General features: G+C 36.2%; 1 protein-coding gene and 1 long non-coding RNA gene across 5 annotated transcripts; both read right to left on the reverse strand.

Annotated features, from left to right (window-relative positions):
- Positions 1 to 2,843: 2,843 nt before the first annotated feature.
- On the reverse strand, positions 2,844 to 5,785 carry LOC115955763. Of its 2 annotated transcripts, XR_004084193.1 has the most exons (3): positions 5,488 to 5,785; positions 4,296 to 4,358; positions 2,844 to 3,059 (listed from the first exon to the last, which is right to left on the reverse strand). It is a non-coding gene; the product is annotated as an uncharacterized LOC115955763 (long non-coding RNA). The 2 variants fall into 2 exon arrangements; XR_004084192.1 differs by lacking the exon at positions 2,844 to 3,059 and having other exon boundaries at positions 4,161 to 4,358; positions 5,488 to 5,781.
- A 9,461-nt stretch (positions 5,786 to 15,246) lies between these two features.
- Positions 15,247 to 20,008, reverse strand: LOC115955762 (glycine dehydrogenase (decarboxylating) 2, mitochondrial-like). Of its 3 annotated transcripts, XR_004084191.1 has the most exons (7): positions 19,921 to 20,008; positions 19,437 to 19,512; positions 18,988 to 19,173; positions 18,787 to 18,844; positions 17,814 to 17,894; positions 16,489 to 16,555; positions 15,247 to 15,622 (listed from the first exon to the last, which is right to left on the reverse strand). XR_004084191.1 is itself a non-coding variant. In XM_031074084.1 (6 exons), exons 3-6 carry the CDS (start codon positions 19,060 to 19,062, stop codon positions 16,539 to 16,541), a joined length of 231 nt encoding a protein of 76 aa, XP_030929944.1. In that variant the 5' UTR covers positions 19,063 to 19,173; positions 19,437 to 19,512; positions 19,921 to 20,008; the 3' UTR covers positions 16,435 to 16,538. The 3 variants fall into 3 exon arrangements, 2 of the variants coding, with proteins under 2 accessions (XP_030929944.1, XP_030929943.1); XM_031074084.1 differs by lacking the exon at positions 15,247 to 15,622 and having other exon boundaries at positions 16,435 to 16,555; XM_031074083.1 differs by lacking the exons at positions 15,247 to 15,622; positions 16,489 to 16,555 and adding an exon at positions 16,564 to 16,992.
- Between the last annotated feature and the right edge of the window lie 321 nt (positions 20,009 to 20,329).

Here is a 20,329-nt window from a genome sequence, read left to right on the forward strand (position 1 = left end):
CCTGCCTTACCCGAATGGATAAGGGCTTAAGCTCCTTTTTCTACCTACCTTTATGACATGCATCAGGTGGTCCTAACCCTTTGATTACCTCCTTTTGGTGAAATGCCATCCCAGTAAGGCATTTTTCCCAAAAGAAGTCTTGGCAGGAACCCCAAAATAGACCACTTTTCACCCCACCACCAAACCATACCCTCTCTAAGTCCCTTGACCAAGGAATCACCTCTCCTGTATTGGTTGGGTACAAGGGGGTGTTCCTCCGTACCTTGTTTATGCATTCCACTACCCTCTGCATTTGTCTTCTATTACTCCCACGCCATTTCTGCTGTTCTTGCCATGTCTCATTCTGCTGTGTCTCTTGTGTTCGTGCTTATCCTCCAAAGCATGGAGAGTGTGGGCTCTCCAGCTTGTACTGTTTCCTCTTATTTCCCAATGGGCTTGGACATTGGCTTGGCAGAATTCCCTGCCCATCTAGTCCATTAGGCTTTTGCTTTTGTTACTTCTCTTCTTGCTATACTTATGGACCTACTGATTGTCATTCTTGCCATGTTAGCCCATTGGGATTTTTACCTATTTTCTTGGCATTCCACAGCCCATTTACTTTACTTCAACCTCTTGTTGTGCTTATGGGTCTGTTGGTTGTCATTCTTGCCATGTTGGCCCATTGGGCCTTTTTACCTCTTTTCTTGGGCTTCTAGGGCCCATTTAAGATACCGTATTTTATCTGCCCTCAATTTGCGTGCTAGACCCCAAAAATTTCAAAAATATTAACTTTCTTTCATGGGGCCGCAGAAACACCTAGATTGACGTGGCACAACTCATTTGGGCGTCATAGCACTCAAAGTGCCATTTTAGGTCAAATTGACCAAATGCCCTTGGTCAACCATGGGTTTAGGCCAAAGTCAAAACTGATCAAAATCATCCCAAAACCACATTTTTCATGTTTCTACATTAAACCCGAGCTACTTAGTGATTTTTATCAATTTTGACCAAGTTTGATTCAAGGTTGACTCTTGGGGCCCCAAAAACCCTAATTTTGATCCAACCATTAGAATGGGTTAAGAATAGTGTCACTATAAAGATTACTAAATTACTTTTCCAACAACTATTCATGGGTCGAAATTGGAGTTAAAACAATTGAGATATCCTTAAAACTGTGCAAAGCACATCAGATCACTTTTTGAGGTCATAACTTTTGATCTGACTATCAGAATTTCATTTCCTTTACTGTTCTAGAAACTAGACATCTAGATCTTTCTAGGGACTTAATTGGAGTTTGGAAAGGCCTTCAAATATGCATCCAAATTTGAACTAGGGAAGAAGCCAAGATTGCTGATGTCAGCATTGGACCCGGCGGCCACTAAAGGTGTGCCGAAAGCCGAAGGGTCACTTTTTTGCTATAGATACCCCCAGACCCCCCTCAGTTGAAAAACAAAAAACGATTACAGGCATTTTGAAGCACTTTTCTGGGTAGATCCTCTCTTTTTTCCCCTCTAAATTTTCTCCTAAACACATCAAAAACCTTCGATTTCTCTCTTTTCTCAACAATCAAAATATAGTGTTCTTGCACTATTTTTCCTCTCCTTGGTATTAGGACCTTGGATTTGAGGTTTTAAGGGTGTAGATGTAACTTTTTAGTTACAATCTACACCCATTGTTTTATCTTGCTTCATAACATGCTTTATTGTGTTCCTTGGTATATCTCTTGCTTTATCTAGCTTCCTAGAATATTTTATAGCTTTTCTAGCATGTCTCCTTGCTTTCTATCATGTTTTATGACTTTGATGATGTTGGCCTAGCATTTTTAGGCTAGGATATGTCTAAATACTATGTTTGTACTTAAATCCATGTGCCTAGGTGCTTTTTGCCATGCTTATGGTTAGATCTACATGTTTATGTGCTCATTGCCATGTTTATGTGTCTAGATCTATATGTTGGTTGCTATGCCATGTACTTTTATAGCCTTTTTGTCTCTTGATATATCTCTTTCTTGCATTTTGGCCCTTTAAGTAGGGTGTAGATCTAGATCTGGTGGTCTAGGCCTACATTCATACACCTAGGCCTATATCAAAGGGTTTGGATCGGTTCCTTTATGTATGTGTATGCTTGCTTGCTTGCTTCTATGCTTTATATCCATGTTTGCCTGTCTAGATCTAAGCTATGCCATGCTTTTTGCCCTCCGTGGGCTTGTGCTTGTCAGTTGTTAGGGCCACTTGCTTGTGTGGTTGCATTCGTCCCTCTTGTTGCTTGTTTGGATGTGACCGCTTGTGAGACACATCTCCGTGATGTTGGTGTGCTTGATACATACTTTTTGACGCCACATACGATGATGTTATACTTGCCTTGCTCGCTTTGTGCCACCCGTTTGGTTTTCTTTGCTTCTTTGTATCTTTGCACACTTACCTACATGTTCATGCATGAGTCCTTGTTTTCTTGTGTCTTCAACCCTAATTCCTACCATCTTGTGCGGGTTCACACTTGTCTTTGATACACAAAACCCTGAGTCCCTTATAGGAATTTTGTTTGATGGCATGTGTGTCGTCTATACTCCAAACCAATGGAACTATGGACACCCAATTCAAACCTACATTTATCCTCCTAGGACACTCCCTTTTGTTTGCTAACCCCTTATGGGTGCAATGCGTGGTATTTAGGGAGTATGTGTCACGCCCCAAACCCGATACCCGGATTTGTGACCATGACCGGCATGCTAATATCAAGTTTAAACTTGATATTAACAAGAACCAACTTAACTTTTACAAAACTTTTACAAAAGCTTCTCTCTCTTTTTTTTTTTTTTTGATATAATTTTTCACTTGATAGTCAGAGCATCTACACTGTACTTGAAATATAACATAATCCACCAATCATTTAATTTCCACACTTTCACATAATACATCTCTTAATACTTTAAGATACACAACTTTCATTAGATCCTAAAATACACAATACTACAAAGCTAATCATCAAATTGCTAATTTAGGATCTATACATATAAAACTAAAACCAGCTCCTTCCAAACTCGACTAAGGCTCCCTCTGCACCAAAATAAAACCTGCTAACTGAAAGAGTGGAAGGGGTGAGCTACACAGCTCAGTAAAGGAAAGATATATGAGAATTTAATAAGGATGCATGTAAATCAGATCGTTTCATTCTATGAATATTCGAATAGGAGAACAACTTTTCATGCATAGTATTTTATACTATTCATAATAATAACTTATACGCTTTTCATAGGAAAATAATTGTTCTCCTTTTTCTTATCAGGTTAATATTATCAAAACCTTTCTACCTAAACTTCTTTCATTTCCTACAAAGTCGCCATATATATATATATATATATATATATATATATATATTCTCATTACAAAATAATTATTTTAACTTAAATCAAATAATCGGCAACTTTGTATTAAACTAGAAACATCCTGACTAATAAGATAGCTTTTCTTTATAACCTTCTTCTCATAAAATACTATAACTTTCATGGTCATAAAACTTAACGTTTCATAAAAATAGATATCTAATAACTTTTAAACATAAACTTGTAGTTTCATCAGAAACTTTATCTTTATAGCACAACAGAACTTCAGAAACTTTTATGTTTAATGAATAGCTTTCTTTTCATCAGAAACTTCTTATTTTCATGAGAGCTTTTAACTTTTCACAATGCATTTAACAAAATCATCTCTCATGATTAATAACATAATATAGCTGTTCATAAATAATTTATTGGTTAGTCTATATCTGATAAGTCTGTACTTATTTGGGAGGCTTCTAGCACCATGGTGCTAGGCATCCAACATTTCCCACAATGCCAGGTATTTCCGGGATTACATTATAATACATATTTTCCAACCATGGGGGTAGGTTGGCTTCCCCCACAAGTTGGCCGTAACCAACAAGGAGCGGGTACAGTAGAGCCAGTCCCACTTAATGGCCAATCATATAACATTTTCCATGGAAAGCTAGTAATTAACCCTTACTGGCAGAGTTCAGATCACCAGAGGACATAACCCGAAAACATTTCATACTTTACATCATACTGAATTTTCTTATTTTGCATGTCTTTTCATAATAATAGCATTTCCATTCTTTTCTTTAAACTTCATGTTTGTGGAAATTAGTAATGGCATCAATATGCTCAAATCATATACATAGAGTTTCGAAAACTCACGAACACATCTTTGTCAGAATAATGATTATATGCCATATCTCTAATCAAAAACATTTTAATGCATAATATACTTTAAAATAACATCATGACTTACCAAATGCCCATATAACTTATCCCTTACCTAAAGCCAGAGGAACTGAGAGCCTACAGTCGACGGAGCTTAAACCTAGGAAACTGATAGCACCTAAACCAAATATCAAAGCTTATTACTTACTATCAATTATCCCTTATCATAAACTTACACATTCATCTCAAAGCTTATCTCTTAAAATTAAAGAAATCCTAATCCCACCTCAACGAGGTTTCCACAAACAAAAATACATTCATCAAACAACAGGTACAAAATCCTAGAGACACCAACATTCTTATATTAATCCCATATCTCTAGAAGAGCCAACTTTATTTCAAAAGGTGCTTTGAGATTAGGGCAATAATGCATGCATAAATATAAAATCTTTTATGCATGGTCATGTAATTATATACATTCATATGGTAAAATACAACATGTCGGACAAAACAGCTTCTTAAATACAACCGTCGCATGGTTTAGAACCCCTTCCTTTGAGTACTAAACCTCAAAAAAAGTTACACAAAAATTAATCTATGATTGAGACATACCAAAAGATAAGCATATTAAATTATAACTCAAGACATTCACCCTAACTTGAGAATTAAATCCACAAAGTTAGGTGTAGCGTATGTTGTTCACTGCTCATTTCAGCAGCATATGCTCCATTTGTAAAATACAAATGGGCTGTCAAAACACATCAAATTGTCATGAAATTTTACATAACTACTCCCCTGTATGTCCAGTATAAACCATATAAATTTCGGAGTCAAAGCATAAACCCATAATTTACTAAAAATCACGCAAGACAGCATACTCAAATCTGTCCTGACAGAATTTCACGCAATTTATAAATTAAACCATTATTTTTATATTAATCCAAATGATGTGAGACCACTTTCATAACAACCATGTGTGTCTTAGAATTCATAAAAACTACTCCTAGCATCCTAATTCACAGAATATGATTTAATACATTTTTTTCTTATTGTAAACATCAAATCTATCACAGAGACAGTTTCAATACATATTCTTACAAAATCATCAACAAATAGCAATAGGCCTTAATTTCATTTGGGTATTTTTGTACCTATAATAAACATACTAAAATATGTTATTAAACATTCAATAAACCATAATATCATCAAACCTTCAAATCACTAAAACAGAATCATAATTCAGCCTATAAAATCAAGATAGAGGTTAAAGAAGTAGAAATAAACAAATGAAGTTTTGGTTACTTAACCCCCCAACAATTTGAAGCTGAAATTTTAGTGTTAACCCTTTAATTTCTTCCTTAGAGAGGGATATTTATTTTGGTGAGAGAGGGAGGGCTGCCATGTAAGAAGCAAAGGAAGAAAAGAGAAAGAAGAACAAAGAAAGAGGAAAAAGGAGTAGAGAAAGAGGGGCTGGACTTCTGATCTGATGCAGCCAAGAAAATAAGGTAAGGAGAAGACTTTTGGGGCAGCAAAAAGAGATAAGAGAAGTGGGCAATTGGGGTGGGATACGTGGAAGGCTAGGGAAAGAAAAATTACACCCATTTTTCAACTTTCTTGCATTTACACTCACTTTTCTACAAAAATAATTTCTTGCATTCACACTCACACCTTTCTACAAAAATAATTTCTTGCATATATATATATCCTTACCTTTATAAAGTTATATCCATCACATTAAAAGATGATATATGTTCTAATTACTTTGAGAGAGCATAAAAGAAGAATTAGGATGGAGTCTTGTCTTTCTTTCAAAGTGTGGACCCATGGGTTTGCCAAAAGGGGCTTAAGAAAGTTCCTAGCACTTTCCTTAAGAGAAAAGAGACAAAAGTGAAGTGAGAATTCAGATTTTGCATGGACCCGTGGGAAATGAGAGCAAGAGAGCTTATGGGATGTCCTAGAGCTTGAGAAAAGTCAAGGAAGATGTGAGGTGGAAGTTGGTGATTGCATGGCCAACAAAGTCTTTGTCTTTGGGTTTGCTAACATGCATGAAACTTTGGCATTATGTGTTGAATTCCCATTGGTTGCATGTGGGTGAAATTTCTACTATACTATCTCATGCATCATGCTTAATTAAAATATCAACTATGTATCTAATAACTTAGACCACTTAATATAGTTTTGTACATACTAAGTATATATTTATAATACAAATAGCCATTTCAATTATTTATAATCTTTACAATTCTCATTCAATGGCATCATAAAATAATAGGCTTATTAAATACTCTTATATTAATTTTAGAGAGTAAGTGGCTTAAATAATAATTAACCACTTAAACACATAATTTAATTATAAAGTTGGGTCGGGGTGTTACAGTACGCCTCGGCCGAATGAATTAGGGTGGAGAAACAAAGGATTTGCCACCTAGTTTTATGGTCTAGGAACCTTGAATATAGCGCCCTTACGTGGAAAGACCGATCTTTCTATCAGAGTATGGGTTCAGAGTTTAGGTATGGGGATGGCGAGGTGTTAGGCATCCAACCCCACCTGACCCCTGGGTTAGCTTCCAGTCATTGTGTTTTACATCTTAATCTCATTAAAAGAACGTTCAACATTGTATCCTACACACACACACACACACACTAACATGCATATAACAATCAACATGGCATCAAACGTCCCATAAACCTAACATACATCTATCATGCATCTCATATCATCACAAATCCTAACATACATTTATCACGACATCTCATTATATCATATAACCCTAGCATACATCTATCATGGCATCTCATCATATCATATGACCCTAGCATACATCTATTATTGCATCATATCAAACCCAGCATACATCTACCACACATATCATCACATTACATCCAAGGCAAGAACATGTATATATCAAGGCAAAAACATAGGCAACAAACAAATCATATTATCATTCAAAGCATTGTATATAGACTTGCATATACATGTTCATCAAAGGAAGATAAAGCTCTTATAACAAACAAATGCATTTTCATGTGAATGCATAGCTTACCTTACTACATCTTAGCACCTATGCATCAATGAATGGACATGTGAATGCATGTTCGTGGTATCAAAGCAAGAAATACAAGAAAAACCCTAATCTAGCATGTTAAAGGCAAACAAGTGGTTAAATGGATTTGTATTATGCTAAACTTTCTGTATTGTTATAAAACATCTTGTGTTATTGTATGTGTTACAAACAATTTGTATGGATGGATTGAATTGGATACTTGTTTTATTTTTACTTGTGGAATGTATGGATCCTTTTCTTTTAAATGTGTTGTTGAAATAAATGTATTATTCAAATGTGACATTTTAATATTGTAATGACAGGTTATAGGTTAATATCAAAGACAGGAAAAAAAATAAAAACAGAAAATTAGTTTTAGCACGAAATTTTTCGTTACAAAATATAACCCCAAAAAAAAAAAAAAATTTGTTTTAGTGATGAAATATTCGTTGTTAAATGTAGCAGAATTTTTTAGGAATGTCAACGGGTCAGGTTTCTTTATACCCGTACTAGACCCATAGGCTTGTGCCCGTTACCTGAACCCAGCCCGTTTAATAAACGGGTTTTTTTGTTGCACCCAAACCTGGCCTGTTGGGCAATGTAGGGCCCATGGGCCCCGGCCCAAAATCACAAACCCAGAAGAAACCTAGAAATCAGTCATCAAACTGATATACAAACCCAGAAATCAGTCACAAACCCACAAACCCCAAATCACAAATCACATAATATACATGTAATTTTCTTGGCAATCATAGCATTTTCTTGGAAATTTTCTTTCCATCCAAATGGAAGCCAAGATCTAACAAACCAATCTATACAAAAAAATCCAACAAATCCCAAAAACAAAATTAGCAAATTTGAAAATCCCAGCAACAAAACACCAAAAAATCCCAACAAATTTGGCTTTAAAAAAAAAAAAAATTGCTCACAAAAACATGAAAAGAAAAAAACCCAAACCACCTTGGCGGCGAATGAGGGTTGTGTTCACGGTGGATCTATAACGGACGAAGTGCTTGATCGCTTGATTGTGGCTGGTGACAGACTTAGACTGGCCGGCCAAGAATGATTGAGAGTGAGTGATAGTTGGACCGGCAATGAGAGCTTGGGCAGTTGGGTCGGTGGTGAGATTGAGAGTGAGTGGGGGATTGAGAGTAAGTGAGAGTGGGAGAGGAGAGTTTGGTGAAAACTAAGTCTGAGATGAGAGGTGGCTATGAGTGTGAGTGAGGTGTGAACTGAAGTTTTAGGGTTTATAACTATATATATATATATTGGGGGTATTTTAGTAATTTAGGATATAATTGCGTCGGGTCTAGGTTCGGGTCGGGTTTTTAATAAAATCCAGACTTAACCCGGACCCGTTTTGGGTTTTTTTAATAAAACCCAAACCCGACCCTATTCTTTATCGGATCGGGTAAAACCCGACCCATCAGGGTTGGGCCGGGCCAGGTACCCGCGAGTCGTGCAGAAATTGTCATTCCTAGAATTTTTTAAGAAATAGTTTTAGTGATGAAAATTTTCGTTGCTATAAGTGTTTGGATTTTCTTAAAAATAGTTTTAGTGACGAAATTTTTTGTCACTATATATACCCGAATTTCCTTAAAAAATAGTTTTAGCAACGAAATTTTTTGTCACTAAATATGATTTAATAAAATCAAGTGTTTTGGGCGACGAAATATTTTCGTCACTAAATAGTGTTTTTAGCGAGGAAAACTTTTAGTGATGAAATGTTTTTGTCACTAAAAGTTTTAAAAAAAAAAAAAAAACTAATCGAACCTTTAGTGACGAAATTTTTCATTGCTAGAACCTTTAGTGACGTGGTATTAGCGACGAAATGAATTTTTCACTAAAAAGTAGATTTTGTTGCTAAGGGTCCTTGGTGACAAAAAATTGGATATTTAGTGATGAAAATTTTCGTCACTGAAAATACATTTTGTTGTAGTGATATATCGGTTCTTGCCATTGCCTAATGAATAGCAAAGGTTTAGGTTCTTATTTTGTGGGAAAGGCAAGTCATTGAGCTCATCACTCTTACACAAACCAAAACAAGTATACTGCTGCTTGGCTTCTTCATCTTCGATTACCAAAATACCAGAATTTGGACCTTCAGGGGGTGGCAATGGAGTGCTGAAGGCATAGAAAGAGGCCTTGCCACATACATTTTTTCTTCCAAAGATTTCCTGGCTCCATAATTTATTTTCTGCTCTTTAACTTGTACACCCAATGCTATACGAACTTTCAAATATTTATACGAGGAAAAGGGTACCAACGTGTCAGACAAGTCATGGATTTCATTGGATCAGACCATTCAACCTCCACACCTGTTCAAAAACCAAAGTTGACACACTAAATTTTGTACCCTAAATTATATATATATATATATATATATATATATATATAATTTTTAAATGGGTTATGCTAATAGATGCCCTTAGGCAATGCCAGCTCAATGGGTGAGCTAAATAGGCAACCGCCTAAGGTCTCTAATGAAAAAATGTGCCTAAATTGTTACCAATAGAGATATTCTTATATCAATGAAAGTATTAATTAAGTCCTAAATATTTGTTTTTTTATCAAAGAAAAACCCGCTAAAGAGAAATGTTTTTATTGGATAGGTCAATCATTTAATCTCTCACACATAAATGTTAAAAGAACTAATTAATCTTACACTAGTAAATAAATTTATACTCATATTTTATTTAGAGATATCAAATATATGACTTTATTAAAATTTTCAATCATAAGTTTTTTAGTATTTGGTTACTTCATTTAATAAATAGTGTTTATTTTACTTGTATAGTCATTGAGTAATGCGATGGGTTCGTTTTAATTTGTAATATTTTTCTAAAAAAATTGATTTTAAATGAAAAAAAAATCAAAAGTTAAATAAATATTCTATTAATATTCAAAGTATAATAATAGACCTTACTTAAAGTAATCGCCTTAGGCCACACAATACCTTGAGCCCGCCCTGCCTTTAGGACAATGATTAACAATACATTTTAGGAAAAATTTTACACTATTTTTATGGGAAATGAAGAAAACTATCAAAATTTTCATTAAATAAATTATTAACCATTCCCTTAAGGGTATTAGTTAGCATTTTCCATTTTAAATATGCAATAACATCATAGTACGACCATGCCTGTTAACTTGTACACCAGTGTTATATGAACTTTTCATTAGAGACTGTTCAACCAATTCACTACTATTAACGTAGAATATGTAATTGCAAGGAGTTCGAAGTTGCCATGCGAATTATGTGCGAATTGCGAAAATCTTCTGGGTTAAGTTTAAGTTGTATAATAATAATAACTAGTCACTAACCCGTGCGATGCACGGGAAATGTATTGAGTACAATATATAATTTAATCTTTGTTTATTTTACTACAACACCAAAATTGAATTTGTAAAATAAAATCATATAGCTAAAACATTTGTTAACAGCTATACGTTTCAGACATTTATTAAACTATATTATTATTATTGTGGGGCCCAACAATTCGTGGACCAGGCCCATTTATCCTTAGAGCGTTCGAAGGCCCAATCCGAGGAGAGCTGTGGCCCAAGCTCTACAACGCAGAGCACAAAACAATTTTTGGGAAGCAGCCGAGGACAGTTTAGTCCTCGACAGATCCATAATCCCACCAGAATAAAGGGGCAAAACTGGAATAGGGACGAATTAGTAAGGAAATCCAGAATATCTTGGGGAAGTTATCCATACTACCCTTCTAGATAAGGCCCGACGCCTGACAGAGCCGTACTCTGCAGTTTTATCAAACCATCCCCAACAATTCCGGGATTGGACTGATGGGACAAATGTCAATGTTCGTAAAGATTGACCCTACACGTGGACGAAGGGCAATGAATGCAAGCTAGTATAAAATAAGGAAGTAAGTAGATCTGAAGGAGGCCCTTTTTTCCACCTCCGAAAAAAGAGAGACTACATGGGAAAACATCTCAGGAACACCGGACTTCATGGAAGAAAGTCCGTCGTTGGGCAACCGAGAGAAGACCTCAACAGGTCTTCGGATCAACTCCGAGGAGCTCCATCCCACGGGGTACGACGCCTTAGGGCTTAAATGTTCATACCCAATTCCCTTTTTCTACGTAGATTCCTCTAAAGCCATGACCGGACAACGCCACTCGACCAACGGCTAGCTTTTCAAGCCCACTCTCTACAAATCATATTGTGAGGAATCTTTCGTACGCGAGCCCAACATCCTTATTGGGCCGCCTGAGAATTGTGTCCTTACAATTGGCGCCGTCTGTGGGAAAGCTTGCGCGTTGGCGCAGGTGGCGGTGGAGTCAGCTCTCTAGCAAGCAGAAATTTCCAGGATTTCCCCTGTCTCCGGCGGCATATAGTTGTTGCTCCGACGTAAGCCTCTGCTAGGGGCTACGCCTCGCAGTGCTAAGGGCACGGGCGTCTCTAGGGGCTTCCGGTCTCAGGCCAACTATTCCCGCCTTGGTGAAGGGGCTGGTGGTTGAAAAATAAAGTACATAAAAGAAATCTTACAAGTTTTGGACAGAACCAAGGCCTTGCATGGTCCTCGGACTCAAGCCTATGGGGAAACCAAGTACATAAAAGAAATCTTACAAGTTTTGCACAGAACCAAGGCCTTGCATGGTCCTCGGACTCAAGCCTATGGGGAAACCAAGTACATAAAAGAAATCTTACAAGTTTTGGACAGAACCAAGGCCTTGCATGGTCCACGGACTCAAGCCTATGGGGAAACCAAGTACATAAAAGAAAAGTTTTGGACAGAACCAAGCCTTGCATGGTCCACGGACTCAAGCCTATGGGGAAACCAAGTACATAAAAGATCATAAGTTTTGGACAGAACCAAGGCCTTGCATGGTCCTCGGACTCAAGCCTATGGGGAAACCAAGTACATAAAAGAAATCTTACAAGTTTTGGACAGAACCAAGGCCTTGCATGGTCCTCGGACTCAAGCCTATGGGGAAACCAAGTACATAAAAGAAAATCTTACAAGTTTTGGACAGAACCAAGGCCTTGCATGGTCCTCGGACTCAAGCCTATGGGGAAACCAAGTACAAAAAAGAAATCTTACAAGTTTTGGACAGAACCAAGGCCTTGCATGGTCCTCGGACTCAAGCCTATGGGGAAACCAAGTACAAAAAGAAATCTTATAAGTTTTGGACAGAACCAAGGCCTTGCATGGTCCTCGGACTCAAGCCTATGGGGAAACCAAGTACATAAAAGAAATCTTACAAGTTTTGGACAGAACCAAGGCCTTGCATGGTCCTCGGACTCAAGCCTATGGGGAAACCAAGTACATAAAAGAAATCTTACAAGTTTTGGACAGAACCAAGGCCTTGCATGGTCCTCGGACTCAAGCCTATGGGGAAACCAAGTACACAAAATAAAAACTGTTACTAGAGCATTAAAATCCATCCGAATAGGACTTCTCGTTAACAGTTGGGTCAGTCTTTAATTGCACGGGTTCCTCGGTCTACCCGCAGATCCCCAGTGCCAAAGGGGCTAATACGATACGGCACAGTATGTTGTCCCAAGGGCACGATCCAAGGGCACGATCCAAGTCCATCGCTGCTCGGCTGCTCTCTCGGATATTCGTCTAGTGTGCATCACGCAGCGCTCAGCAGCTATCTCGGTTAGTTCCATAAATTCAATCTGTTGAGGATTACCATTGTTACACTTGATAATATTTGCGAGTTTAAACTAATAAGGGTTTGTATTAAAGTGTTCTTCCGTCCGGAATATTGTTAAAGGCATGTTTAGACTTAATATTCAGACCCAAAGTGGTTGTTGCAAAAAAAAATAACATATGCATAAAGAAATAAACACATCTTTTATTAAGACAAAAGAACAGTACAGTGTACAATAAAAGCTGAAACCAGCTTACATTAGAGTTAACTGCGTAAGCAAAAGAAAAGCACAAAAGAGTAAAGATGATGCCGAGGAGATATCTCAGAGGAGAGGTTGGCTACTGTTCCAAGATGTCGTCTAAGGAAACTATTCCTCGACGCTTCTACATGCCCATAACTCAGGCAGCCAAAGAACCTGACCTCAGGCTAACACCATCTACAGCAAAGATGCAGGGAGCCGGCAGTTGGGAAGCCCCCGCAGAAGTTTGCCTGCTACAAGGCAGACGGCGCTGATGGCGGAAATTCCTTCTTCGGGCATGCCAAAAATCTGGCATGACCAGAACCTGCTTCGGATTTTGACTAAAAGAAGGAGAAACATCCTTTCCCCTCTCTTGAATTGAGATATTCTCTTGAGTCTACGCCTCCTTGGCCTGTACCTCACTATCTGGAGTCTCAGGAAGACACAACGCTTTTGTGGCGGAGAGAGCTCCTTTGCCCCAATCCTCGCCTCAAACATGATGTACTAAGAGAGGAGACTGAAGAATTCGTGTGAAAGTAAAGCAACCTCCTCTCCTATTTATTTAAAAGAAGAGGTGATGGCATTTAATTCACGTAGCGTCCCAAGGAACGCTACAGACAAAATGTCTCCGGCTCGATTTCCAATGTCGTCTGCAACCCTGAGATTAAAGGAGCCTCGTAAAGGCGCACCTCGAATACTAGGACGCCAAAAAGTACCGCGTGACCAAAGGCTACGGAAATGCCTCTAAACCTCTGGGCCTAATAAATTCGCGGCCCAGGCCCGTTCTGCATGGAAGCCCACGGACTATGGCCCACACCAAGGAATAACCATTACCGAGGACAACTTCCTGCTCGGCAACTTATGAGACACCTGAGGAAAGACAGGTGCAAAAAGAAAAGGGGAGGGAATAAAGTTTTGGACAGAACCAAGGCCTTGTAGGTCCTCGGACTCAAGCCTATGGGGAAACCAAGTACAAAAAGTTATTATTATTAAAGTTTTGGACAGAACCAAGGCCTTGTATGGTCCTCAGACTCAAGCCTATGGGGAAACCAAGTACAAAAAAAATTATTATTATTAAAGTTTTGGACAGAACCAAGGCCTTGTATGGTCCTCGGACTCAAGCCTATGGGGAAACCAAGTACAAAAAAATTATTATTATTGAAGTTTTGGACAGAATCAAGGCCTTGTAGGTCCTCGGACTCAAGCCTATGGGGAAACCAAGTACAAAAAATTATTATTATTAAAGTTTTGGACAGAACCAAGGCCTTGTATGGTCCTCGGACTCACGCCTATGGGGAAACCAAGTACAAAAAAAATTATTATTATTAAAGTTTTGGACAGAACCAAGGCCTTGTATGGTCCTCGGACTCAAGCCTATGGGGAAACCAAGTACAAAAAAAATTATTATTATTGAAGTTTTGGACAGAACCAAGGCCTTGTATGTCCTCGGACTCAAGCCTATGGGGAAACCAAATACAAAAAGTTATTATTATTACAAGTTTTGGACAGAACCAAGGCCTTGCATGATCCTCGGACCCAAGCCAGGGGGTAAGTATTACTTTTTATTGGTCTGCCTTATCATGCCAAGCACTTCCATTAAAGTTATGGCAACATCTTTTTATTATTAAGTATTTTGGTCTTAGTCGTCATTGATTTAGATGCTATATGATTGTGCCGAGCGGCGCTTACAAATTTATAAAAAACAAAGAGACAGAACATGCAAAGTGAAATAGAAACAAGTTTTATTAATATGAAAAACTAGTCGCTAACCCGTGCGATGCACGGGAAAGCACAAAGAATATCTACAAAATCTATATAACATTATTGTTATATTTGTTAGGTTCAAACACCCTCTTCTTGAATTATCAAATTATTAAAAAAAATTAATCCTCTTCTTCACTTTTTACTCAAACTTGTTTTCATAGCTCATATTTAAACAATCGTAGTAGGAAATTTTCTATTAATAGTAAAATTTGTGTAAAGACAAATTACAGTTTCATGTAAAGTGTACATACCCATACTCTATACCTCTAAGGAAGGAAACATCACAAACCCTTTACATATGTAGGTTAGATTTAAAACAAACTACATATATTCCAAGTCTGATAAGCCAACTCAATGGTAGAAAAATGTTCTTTATAAAATTAAATAGTAACATATTTTACAAAAGGGGGCAATTTTTTGTAACTCTATCTTGCTACTCATATTCTGTAGTATATAACAAAGTAATTTATATATCTAGGTACAATGGGCAATAGCATTGGTTGTTCTTAAGCACAATTCAATATAGACAAATGAGATAGAAAAGAAAAAAAGTAACATAACAAATACAAAAAGTACCACTGTTCCAGCCCTCCATAACTCCATAAACAGAATCCTTTCCTAACCCAAAAAGACCACCAACAACTCTCCACAATAGTCGGACCAACCTCTCAAAGAAATCCAAGGAAAGCACGACCAAAAACATATAAAGCTTCCTCCTTTTTCTTATTGAACTAAGAAACCCAGCAAAGGTAGCTCCTTTTCCCATTCACCCTGCACAACCAACGGCAAGAACATATACAACAAAGCAAGCAGCAAGACATGGGAGCAAAATATAGAAAATAACTCTATCTCTACCTTTCCCAACATCCTTGATTGTAGGTCCTTACTTTCTCTTAGCTTCTATTTTAACATATATAGTATTAGATTAGATATTGATTTGAAATCACGTGAATAAACTGCTAGTTTTCCATCATTCTTTGGACAATATTCTCCCCCCTCCTTGCAATAGGATTTCCGAAAGAGCAATTAAGAATTTTGATTGAATGATTAAATTTATTAGTTTCTAACAATTTACAATTTTTAGATTAGTGGTAATTTATTTATAGTATCAAGGCAGATGGAATTAAGTATGAAATATCTTAAAATTTAAAGCCACACCATTGCCTGAAGGAAAAATGTTATACAGGTCTTGCATAATGAACTTATTTACTTCTTTGGATTACCAAAGCATGGTTGAAAAGAAATAATATTCATGATGGCTTATACGGTCTCAAAAGATAAATAAATTCATGATGATTTATAATTGCCTAAAAAGTATATCTTGGTACATAGTCTCAAGAGATGAGATTAAAAGGCTTAATTATATTATAAATTTCAATACCAGAAGACTTGAAAAAATAACCTGAAAAAATTAGCAAGGGGGATAATCTTTCCAAACTTAGAATTTAAAAGTTTAGGGAACTGGAGGTAGAAAGCTCTAGTATGGATCTAGGAACTAAGTTATGTGGGAAAACAGATAACCAAATTTTAAAGAAAGAATCTTCCACCTCTAGAGGAAGAAGCCCAAGTTTGAAAACCCACTAAAGTGTTCGAGTTCTACCACAATAAAACCAAAACAAAAAAAGCAAATACTTTACCGGTTACGGGGATATGGCCTATCTCTCTTTGCCTGCGGTTCCGACAAATCTTAACTGAACAATAGACCTAAATAAGATTAAAAAAGAAAAGCAAATATTAGCACAACATTCAATCCTACACTTATTTGATCCCCACGATTTCATTAAGATTAGTTATAGAAAACTGTTTTTACTTTGAAAAAAACTGTCAATGAGTCAAAACAATAAACCCATCTATTGTGACCAAAGCATCCAAATTAAATTACTAAACCCAGTTCCAAAGCAATAAATTCAACTTGTCACCATTTAGAGAGAACTGCGATTCCAAAGGAGCTTCAATTAGAAAGAAAAAATTGAATAGGAAATATTTCCAAATTAAAAAATCCAGGCCCAATTGTCCACTGCCCTTTGCTCTTTGCCCTTTGCATTGTGTGTGTGGGTTTTGAGTTTGACTTGTGGTGATAGAGTCCTAAACCAAAACACGATGCAATTCCACAATAGTATACCCACCAATTAGCACTGTTTCTGGCAGGGATAGAATGGAAAAAATAAATTAAAAAAGAATTTAAAAAAATTCCAAGGGAAAAAAACAAAAACAATAAAGCCATCTATTTTAATAAGGGTGAAAGAAGAACCCTAGACAATTCAGAAGGGGAAATTTCTTTTAAAATATATATAGACGACTTTAAATTCAATTTTGAATTATAAAAAGAACCTCCCTACAGAAAATTTTAAAACGTTGCAATTAACTACATGAATAATTATGTGTTTTTCCAAGCACCAATAAGAAGTTCCAGGGAAAAATCACTAAAACCCTAAAATCACCAAACCAAAAGCCGGATTATTGTAAATCTGGAGGAAAAATCCAAATAAAAGCAATTAACAAAATGTGACCAACGAACCCTAGCCAATGAAATAAAAACAAAATTCTAGAGTATAGAAATAACTAAAAATGGAGATGCTAATTCAAATAGGAAAAGCAACAGCAGAAACTTTGGATTGCAAAAACAGTATTTGAAGAAGGAAAATAATAACGCTATGCCACCTTAGGTATATGCAGAGAAGAAACAAAAAATAACAAAAAGTGCAAGTACTAAAGATGTGAGAGTGAAAATTGAGAGAAGGAAGATATTTTCTTTTGTCACTATGTTTTTTACCAAATGAATACATCATTTCATCTTCGGGATGTGCTGATTGTATAGGGGTGTGGCGTTTAAGGGGTTTTTGCTTAACGCATGTCTGTTTTTAAAATAGTTGTTTTCCCTACATAGCAGAATAGCCTTGATTGTAGAAACAACTATTTATGACTTGGCTGATATTGTAAATCTACTCATGCATACACATACCTTGAGCATCAATGTCTAAGTTCAACTTGCAAAGTATAAACAACATTTTTGCTTTAATATTCACATAGCCAACAGTATACCCTGCACACATATTTAAAATTTTTGAAAAAAAAAAAAAAGCATAAGAAATCAGAAAGAAATATGGTCTAACTTAGGTAAATACAAATTTATAAATTACACAATTTATGATAAGAAATTTTTTTGAATCAATAAACATTTTCCTTCTTGTTTACCCTAGAAGACCATATCAAAAGGTATATTATAATTGAATAATGGTCATTAGAAGGATAGTTAGTAATATCATAGATGTTTCTACAACAAAAAAGTAATAACCGAAGAAAATGTTCCTTTCACAACACTTCAAAACCTTTTTGCACATAAGTAATCATAAGCTAGAGGAGCCTGTAGCTGCCAAATCAAAAGAAAGGTGGAAGAGTTTCAAATTTTTTGGAAAAGTTATATTATTGACCGTTACCTTTTTGTAACTCTTTAGCCATTGTTCTTATTTGGCAGTTACAGGTTTCTTTCTTGGCACATGTTCACAAACACTTTTACCCTAGGTCTTAAACTTCCATTTGAAGTTTTATCCTGAGAATCAATATAGGCAGCGTTAAAGCTTTTAATATAAGAGTAGTGAACACCTAGAACATAACAGTCTATGCAAAGTGATTCATTTTCGTTTTTTAATGGTAAACGTGGCAGAAATTTAGAGAGGTACTTTTCCTACATGTCAAAACTACCTTAATTGTAGGAAAAGGCTTAAAACCAAGAGACACAAACCATGAAGTTGACTTAAACTAATGTAAGAGTATAACTATCGAATTATCAAGAAAGAAAAAATGCAAAAGTGAGTAAGATATTTTGTCAAACACATGCTGTATACCAGCTATGTTTTGCAATTAAAATGACTCACTATAAGCCAAAGTAAACTTACAGAATTGGGAATCCATAGGAAGAGTATGATTTGAGATACCTTGAAATTCATTGGCGACTGTTCCATTGACTCCTCGAAAAAGAATGGGGTAGTGGCTCTGTAATGTTCACATCATTATATTATACTAAGAAAACAATGAACTTCTATTTCATGCTGTAGAAAACCAAATGAAATTATTTTTCAAGATCAACACATATATGCAAACATAAAACCAAAAGATGAAAAGGATGAGTTAAGAACCTCCAAACGTTTTGCCATGTAGTTTGCATTCAAGGTTGCTATCTTTGAGGCTTCAGTGAGTCCCTTAGAACTCATGGCTATGTATGAATATGAAATTGGCAAAATAAGTGCAGAACCCCAAGGAGCAGCAGAGATGGTACCAAGAGGTTGAGCCCTTTTTGGTGCTGGAATACCAACTGATGGTACCTGCAAAGGTGAGAAAAAACATTATAGCAACAGATTGATGAATGTATCTTATAGAATTGCAATCCAAAAGTTGGGAACATATTTTCTAGGATTATCAATGACAATCTTAAAGTCAGATGCACCAAAATACCGGGGTGAATAATTATTTTTTCATGTTCAATATACTCAACATATTTGACAGTTGTTTAAGGGTTTGCATACACCAAAAGTAAATAATAACAGGGTAGGTAGGTTTTCAATTGAAAGAGAATCAGAATTCTTACCCGGGGTTAGGATTTTGCTCTTCAGAGAAGGTTGGCTTCAGTTGCAGATTCTTTGAATTTGACGGTGGAAAGGAAACTATATATGTACATAAAAAAGTTACACATACAAAACAAAGAAAGATTTGGCAGCATTACACACACAAAACAAAGTTCTAAAAGATAAAGGTTTAGGATTTTGGTTTCAATTAGTCAAAATATAATCCAAGAACCAAGATAACATCAATTATCCTAACCTCTTCGTTTTCTTGCAGAACACAGAGAGCAAACCGTCAAAAAAAAAAAACCCTTTTCATATCAAACTTCGCTTCAAGATTAGCCAAGTTTTCTCATCTATGTGAATTGTGGACCATTGCATTAATCAACCAAATTTCGGTTCACAATTTGCAAATTTTAGGCGAAAATTCATAACACATTGATAGATTTAACATTAATAAACAATTAGAGTGAAAGATTTACAGAGAAAACAGCAAAGATCGTAAAGTACCTCAGCGGAGCAACCACGAACCTCGCGGAGAATGACCTTAGGGAAGCCATTGACGTTTTCGTCATCTTCTCTCTCTCGCTCTTTTCTTTTTTCCTGATTGTGGAATAGTTAAGAGAATGAAACATATTAGGGTAGGGACGGCCAGGTTTTGTTTTAGGTTTTGTTGTTGTTTTTTTTTTAATATATATATATATTTTAAAGATAAGTATCCGGTGTTTTTGAGTGAATAGAGTTTTTAACGGAGTGAAAAGGGTTTTTAATTTTATTATTTATTTTTTAAATATTGTGTTGATGTGAAAAATTGTAAAATTTTTTAAATATTGTACTGACGTGGAAAATTGTGGGAGCTTCAGAGGCTTCGGTTTTATATATATATATAGATTATTACAATATACAAAGAGAGGCTTCA

This window comes from Quercus lobata, chromosome 8, assembly GCF_001633185.2.
Source record: "Quercus lobata isolate SW786 chromosome 8, ValleyOak3.0 Primary Assembly, whole genome shotgun sequence".
NCBI lineage: Eukaryota > Viridiplantae > Streptophyta > Magnoliopsida > Fagales > Fagaceae > Quercus > Quercus lobata.